Consider the following 8,304-nt stretch of genomic DNA (forward strand, 5'->3'; position numbering starts at 1 on the left):
CTGAGTTGAGTTCCCCTCTCTTCTGGGGACTCCTCAGACCCTTCTCTGGAGACATCTTTTCTCCATGACAGTCTGGGCTATGATTTTTTGGATAGTGCCCTAAAAGGACAGGCAAAAGAAAAATAGATGAGTAATTTTGTGTCACAATAAAAAAAATTTCTAAACTGTAAAAGAAAAAATGAACAGAGTTAAAAAAAACAGCCCACAGATTGGGAGAAAATATTTGCAAATTATGCTTTTAATAATCAGATAATATCCAAAATGAAAAAGGCCATTAAATAACTCAATAGCAAGAAAAAATAACCCATTTTCTAGTTGAGTTGGGTTTCTTGTTTATTAATGAGCTTTAAAAGTTCTGGGTATATTTTTGATAACTGTTCCTTATCATATATGTCTTTTTAAAATTTTTTATTTGTTTTAATTAGTTATACATGTCAATAGAATGCATTTATGTACTTTGATATATCATACATAGATGGGATATAATTTCTCATTTCTCTGAATGTACATGTTGCAGAATCACATTGGTCATGCAGTCACATATATACATGCAGTAATAATGTATGTTTCATTCTACTATCTTTCCTATCCCCAAATCCCCTCACCTCGCCTCCCATCACTTCTTTCTACCTAATCTAAGGTAACGCTATTCTTCCCTAGTGTCCCCCACCTTATTATGTATTAGTATCCACATATTAGAGAAAACATTCGGCCAGTGAATTAACCCTCTGATGGGATTAACTGAGTGGTAACTGAAAGTGAGTAGTGTGTGGCTGGAGGAGGTGGGTCATTGAGACTTTGGGGTATATGTTTTGAATCTGGAGAGTGGACTCTGCTTCCTGATCATCATGTGAGCTGCTTCCCTCTGCCACACTCTTCCACCATGATGTCCAGCCTCACCTCAAGCCCTGAGGAATGGAGCCTGCTATCTGTGGATTGAGACAGCTGAAATCATAATCCTCCAAATAAATTTTCCTCCCTTAAAATTGTTCTTGTTTGGTCTTTTAGTCATAGCAGCCAAAAAGCTGACTAAAACAGGAAGAAAAGGGCAAAATTGTCATGAAGATTTTCACTTGAACATGTTGGGAATGAACAAGCAGAATCTGTGCACTTACAAATAGAAATTGTCCCCCTTATACCATGACCTCACTCCCCAACTGGACCCTATCAATAACCTGAGAGCCTCCCACTAAGTCCCATGTCTCAAAGTTCCACCCCTTCCCAATAGCACCATCCTGCGAACCATGTTTTCAACATGTGGGCCTCTGGAGGACACTTAGGCAAACCACAGCTGTGCAATCAGAGGGGACTCTGTCATTCAGAGACTCATTAAATCAACAAATAGCAGATCACAAACATGCATATTTGAAAATTTAACTGACAAACAATTAGTTTAACTTCTGAGAAGTTGCCTTAGTGAAAGATGCTTGTCTTCGATATCTTCTTTGAGAAAACATCTCTCTGTTACAAAGAAGGAGAAAACAAGGAGATTATAAATCACAGACAAGAAGATGAATAAAAAGATTTGAGCCAGATGTGATGGTGCATGCCTGTAATCTTAGCAGCTTGGGAGGCTGAAGCATGAGGATTGCAAGTTCAAAGCCAGCCTCTGCAACTTAGTGAGGCCCTAAGAACTTAATAAGACCCTGTCTCTAAATAAAATTAAAAAATGGCTAGAGTGGTTGCAACAATTTGCAGTCCCACCAGCAAAGTATTGATGTACACACTCTGGAAAGCAGTATAGAGATTCCTCAGAAAAATTTGAATGGAACCACCACTTGACCCGGTTATCCCACTCCTCTTTATATACCCAAAGGAATTAAAATCAGCACATTATAGTGACACAGCCACATCAATGTTTATAGAAGTTCAAATGACAATAGCAAAGCTGTGGAACCAACATAGGTGCCCTTCAGTGGATGAATTATTTTTTAAAATGTGGTATATATACACAATGGAATATTACTGAGCCATAAAGAAGAATGAACTTAGGATTTTTGCCAGTAAATGGATGGAACTGGAGACTATCATGCTAAATAAAATAAGCCAATCCTAATAAACTAAAGGCTAAATGTTCTGATATGAGGATGCTAACACACAAAAAGTGTGTGTGGGCGGGGAGAATAAAAATTGGATTAGACAAAGAGGAATGAAGAGAAGGGAGGTGGGATGGGACTAGGAAAGTCAATAGAATGAATCAGACATAACTTTCCCACGTTCATATATGAATACACGACCAGTGAAACTCTGCATCTTGTTTAACCACAAGAATGGGAAGTTATACTTCATGTATGTTCAATATGTCAAAATATACTCTACTGTCAGGTGTATCTATAAAGAACAAATAAAAACAATAAATCACATAAAAACTAAACTAAAAAAAAGGGGCTTAGGGAAGTGGCTTGGTTGTTAAGTACCCGTGGAACAACAACAACAAAAAAAAAGATTTGAGTAAGCCATTAGACCACAGGGCAATGGTTTTTCAAAATGTGAGGTGTAGACATCCAGACTGCCCTCCCCCTTCCATCTTCCTGCCCCACCCCACAGCCAAGGGCAGGGTCCTTACCTGCCACAGTCCCTGGAGATGGGGGATGAGTGGCACTGGGACTTCACTCCCAGAACTTTCAACCTCACAACAAACTTCTTCTGGGGACTAAAAGACTCGGGGCAGCAGAGCTCAAAGCAAGGCCAGTAGATGCAGTTGGGACCACACAGGCGGGTCCGGTTCAGGGGCAGGATGGTGTCATCGTCACAACACTTCTGCAAGGGGTTGTAGATGTGGTCCCCACACCTGGGCGCTGGCTGGCACAGCCATGGGCCAGTATCTGGAAGAGACAGAACTGGGTCAGCTTCAAGGACCAGCCTAGTACCTGCCCCCGTCCACAGAGCCATCTCCTCCCTCCTCATCCCACCTGTTCTCACCTGTGACTCCTGAGGGTGTTGAGCCCAGGAGTTCAGACATGAAGACAGCAGCTGAAAATAAAAGGGAAAGTAAAGTGACTCTGGGGGTGTAGCCAACTGGCCGTGATCAGGGGCCAAAAGATGATGTCACTGAGCTTCTTGGGTGACGGTAATGGCTGAGTGGATTTTGAGACCGACTGCGGGGTCAGGTCAGAGCTGGCAGGTGAGGAAATGCAGGGAGGTCTCTAGAAAGAGTGAGGCCTCTGAAATTTGCAGGTGGACAGAGGGTTGCAGTGCAGTCAGGAAAGACAGGGGTGATTGCCAGGTGGGAAGCTGAGAACTGAATACAGAGGAGAGAACTGAGTTTGAGGTTCAGAGGAACAAAGGGGTGAGAGAACACTTAGGCTCAGCTTGGGGTGGAGTCTCCTTACCAAAGATTAAGAGCAGCATGGTTCTGCTTCAGCTGCAGAGCAGGAGGAGGCAGAGCAGCAGAGGAACTATGTGGGACCTTGGGCCTGTGGGAGTAATGAAATGTGCCTAGGGAGGAGTCCAAAGTGGTGGCCCTTCCATCTTGAATTGCAACAGAGGCAGTGCCTTGTGGGAAGAGCTGGGCCAAGGATTGGCATTTGAAACCACCTATCAGTTAGATTTATTTAAAAGGTATTTTATTTGAGGAAGTTCCAAAATAAATTGTATTGTTTTGTATTTCAAATTGTACTTGTTTATTGCTAGTTTGTAGGGAAGCAATTGTCTTTTGTCTATTAACCTTATATTCTACAACCTTGCTATAATCACTTCTTAGTTCCAGTAGGGTTTTTTGGAGTTTTTGTTAGTTCTGTTTAATTTTACACATATGTAGAGAATCAGATGTGACTACATTACTATTACTATCCTTGATGGAGTCTGCCTGCAAACGGGATATTCTGTCAAGGTATAGATAGGTAACAGCGGACATGCTTGAAAACGAGGTGTCTGCTGTCCTTGGGAGGACTTGCCTGCAAACGGGATGTTCTGCCAAGTGGGCTAGGAGGGCGCTAAGAAAAATTTTATTATCTGTTCTTAACAAAGAGCAGAGCTCAGCATACTCCAGGCCGAGAGTAGATTAGCCATGAGAAGCGGGTCACTTCTGATTAGAAAGTAAAACTTCTGTATGATATGTTTAATTAGCTGAAAGACCTGATTTATTGATGTTGGAAGGCTGCCTTCTTTGTTCACAATACTATTAAAAGATTGCTTGTACACAACAAAGGACTTTTTTCTGCTGCTGCTTCGCTTGCTCTGCTTCTTCTTTCTTTTCCCATGCTGACCTGCAAGTGAATTACTGCAACACACATACAAAATCATGTCATCTGTGAAAACTACAGTCTTCCTTCCCTGGGGAACATTCCAGATCCAAACTATAGCACTCATCCCCAGATGGTTCATGTCCATCTCACACTGCAAAATGCATTTATTCTATTCCCAGAGTCTTCAAGTTTTGACTGTTCTATCATTGCTCAAAATTCCAAGCCCAAAGCCTTCTCTGAGACTGAAGACAAACTCAGCTGTGAGTGCCTTTAAAAGCCAAAAATAAAGTGACATTCTTCCAGGGTACAATGGTGGGACAGACAGGGGGTGAACATTCCCATTTCAAACGTGAGGAATGGTAAGAAGGGATTGGACCAAAATAAAACCAAAAATCAACAGGCCCAACATTAAATCTTCATGCTCTACATCTGCCCTCTGAGGCACACTGTGGAATTGGTACTAGAGTCCTGGACCAGAGGCCCAACTCTGGGGCTCCCAACAAATTGCATCTGGCCACTCACCCTAAACTCTACGTGGAAGAAGTAGTGGCGAAAAGCAAAAAGGAAACTTTATTTAGTGTAGCTACACCAGGAAGACAAGGGGGACTGCACACTTAGCTCCTTCTTTGAGAAAATGTCAATGACCCTAAGGTTTTACAGAAAGAGAAATGAGGGCAAGTGTTGGGGTTCTGTGTACCTGGAAGTTGCATAGCTGGAAAAGCAGGTAATCAATCTTTGTCAAGCATGGTCCAGTCTGTCATTATGCCACAATGGTCCGGCAGTGCTGTTGCCTGCAGAGGATAATTTCCACTCATCACAAGATGCTTATCAATCAGACACGTTATTCCTGGAATCCAATGACTCAAACAAAGCAAAGGGAACAGATGCAAAATGGAAGCAGAGATGCCAAGATTATTATCCTTTATCTTTTTAGCTACCCAATGGACATTTTCAGTCCTAAGTGAAGAGTCTGAGTCCTGTGCAGCAGGAGGTGGGCTCCCAAGGGTTTGGCAAGGCTTTTCCCAGTGGTTCTGCTGATTGCAGTCTACATGGCCACTGTCCTGGGCTGGCGTCCCTCTGCAGACATTCCACATCTGCATCTCTCTCCCTGATGTCTCCAGTGCAGCCTCAGCTTCACTCTCATGGCTCCACTCATCACCAAGTTAGGGATGTTTGCAGGGACTCCCACTCTGGGGCCCACTGCGCCACCTCCCAGGCTTTCATTGAAATCTTGGTGGAAGCCTCCATGACTGTTGCATTCTGCACACCTGCAAAACTAGCATCTCATGGACTGCATGTCACCAAGCTCTGACACTAGTAGGAGCTGAACCTGGGTCCATTGGACCCACAGCTGCCGCAGTCTGGCTGGGCACAATCAGAAGCCACTTGTCAAAAGAAACTAACTTTATTTTTAGAACCAAACACGCCAAACAAACCAGCCTCTCGGGAAAAACCCTCAGAGCCTCAACTGCCACCACCGGCTTTCCACAAGCCTCTCTCTCCCCCACAAGCTTCTCTCCACCTCCCACAATCCTCCTGCTCTTGAGGCCGATTGGCTGGGTCACGTGGGCAGAGCCAAAAAAGTCCCCCAATGAGCAGCTCCGTGGTCTGAAAGGGCAGGGAAACAGTCCAATGAGCATCACCGCAGAGGAGCCAATCAGCTAGATGTTGCTGGGGCCGAGGAGCCAATCAGCTAGATGTTGCTGGGGCCGCTGTGAGCCAATCATCAGCCGGCAGCTGGATTACTGGCAGCTGGAAGTTTGCTGGGGCCCCTTCGGCTGTGGCTCTCAACATCTCCCCCTCTCTGTTTAAACAACAAGCATGTGGCTTAGGGACCGTGTCTGTTAGGCAGTCCAATTCAACATATGGTCCTTACCCGTCATCGGATGAACTGACCTCTAGGCGTCAGCCTCCTGTCTTAGGTTGGTACCACTGCAATTGGATCATACCCGTCACTGACTACCGGTCCAGCATACAGCTATACTTGTGGATAGGCCTTTGCACCAGTGGGGGGGTGAAGTTCTTTGCCTCACCTCTGTTGGCCCCCAAATTTTAGACCATCACTAGTAGAGGAGGATGCAAAATGCCATGACATTAAGCCAATTGAGGGCTCCTTTGAAAAATTGTACCACCGGTGACATCATCAGCAAAAATACCCCAACACTACCACAAGTCGCTGCACCAACAGATAGTTCACAATGCATACAGGTGAGCTCACAATGTGTCCAGGCAAGTTCTGCAAGCAGTTCAGTGATGGCTATTGTAGAAGCTGTAGATTGGTTTTATCTTTGACTTCACCAGCACTGGGATGAAGATAGGAATTCTGGCAATAATGGCTAAAGAAAAAATTATGTAACATTACAGAAGGCACTAAAAGAAAACAATTTTCTTAACAATTTACATTGTCTTCACCGGCACTGGGATGAAGATAGGAATTCTGGCAATAATGGCTAAAGAAAAAATTATGTAACATTACAGAAGGCACTAAAAGAAAACAATTTTCTTAACAATTTACATTATCTTTAAGAGAATTATTAAATATAATGAAAAGGAAAGGTGAAAGTAAACAAACAGATCTGTTAACCTTCTTTTTTGTTTACATATTAAAACAATCCTCAACAGTTGTTTACCCAATATAAATTAAACCATATAAATCACGTGAAAAAAAAAATATTTGGATCCATATTATCATGAGCGCTCATCATATATGATATATGGACATACGTACATATAACACAAAACACAAGTGTGCACACATAATATAATACATACAACACATAACATTATAGTAAAGGCCTTATAACTTTTTACAGGTGAAATCTCCATTGCAATGTTTAAAAACTCTATAGTCAAAAAATAGAACTGATCAGCAAAACATTAACCTAGGTCTGTATGAGCTCAAAAAACAAAATAGAACTTCATGATATGGCAAAGGGCAATAATAAAATAGATATTGAAAAAAGCATCCTGGTTCTGTTGCAGATGTAAGAATAGCCAAACTGGAGTTTTGGATATCAGTTGTTATGGATTTGAGCCAAATCATCTTCTTTTTGGTCTGTAGAAATCGCTTTAGTTAATCTTTCTGGAATCCAAATCGGCTGCTGTTATCCCTGTGGAAACACATAAACAGACCCCCAACTCCAGACAATCACTGGGTCAGGACTTTGGTTAATCTCTCTGGAATCCAAATCGGCTGCTGTTCTCCCTGTGGAAACACACAAACAGACCCCCGACTCCAGACAATTACTGGGTCAGGACCTTTCCATTGTCCTGTTAGAATATCCTTCCAAAGTACCTTGGGCTTATGTACATTTTTTGGACACATATGCCTTTCCGCAGCACTAAGTCCTGATGAATCCAAATTTAAAAAGTTTAGAGTAAAAAGGGTTATTTTAAGTTTATCTTTGGGGAATATATACCCCTTCCCAATTCCTTCTTTTTGCTTTAATAAGTACATTTTAATAGTTTGATGAGCTCTTTCAACTATGCCTTGTCCCTGTGGATTGTATGGGATTCCTGTTATATGAGTAATGCCAAATGTTGAGCAAAATTGTTTAAAAGAGGTAGAAGTATAACCAGGGGCATTATCTGTTTTTAACTGTTTTGGAACACCCACAGTGGCAAAATTTTGTAAGCAATGAGCTATAACATCTACAGTTTTTTCTCCGGCATGAAGGGAGCCCATCAAAAATCCAGAAGAAGTATCAACTGTAACATGCAAATATTTTAATTTTCCAAATTCTGGCAAGTGTGTGACGTCCATCTGCCAAATATGGTTAGGTATCAATCCTCTAGGATTGACTCCAAGATTAACTTGTGGTAAAAAGGTCACACAATTTTGACATTGTTTTATTATTTGTCTAGCTTGTTCCTTAGTTATTTTAAAACGCTTTTGTAAAGTATTAGCATTGACATGGAACATTTTATGAAAATTTATAGCTTCTTCTAGTGTAGAGAAAATATGTATGTCATGTGTAGTTTTATCTGCTAAATCATTGCCCAAACTAAGGGCTCCAGGCAATCCTGTATGTGCCCTGATATGTCCTATAAAGAATGGATCTTTTCTGTCCCAGATTAGACTTTGTATAGTGGAAAGCAAAGAGAAAACAGTAGAAGA

General features: G+C 42.0%; 1 protein-coding gene across 1 annotated transcript; it reads right to left on the minus strand.

Moving 5' to 3' along the window:
- Positions 1-1,004: 1,004 nt before the first annotated feature.
- Positions 1,005-2,962, minus strand: Igfl3 (IGF like family member 3). The gene is made up of 3 exons (XM_027945789.2): positions 2,923-2,962; positions 2,567-2,825; positions 1,005-1,029 (listed from the first exon to the last, which is right to left on the minus strand). Exons 1-3 carry the CDS (start codon positions 2,960-2,962, stop codon positions 1,005-1,007), a joined length of 324 nt encoding a protein of 107 aa, XP_027801590.2.
- Between the last annotated feature and the right edge of the window lie 5,342 nt (positions 2,963-8,304).

Source organism: Marmota flaviventris, chromosome 18 (genome assembly GCF_047511675.1).
Source record: "Marmota flaviventris isolate mMarFla1 chromosome 18, mMarFla1.hap1, whole genome shotgun sequence".
Classification (NCBI taxonomy): Eukaryota; Metazoa; Chordata; class Mammalia; order Rodentia; family Sciuridae; genus Marmota; species Marmota flaviventris.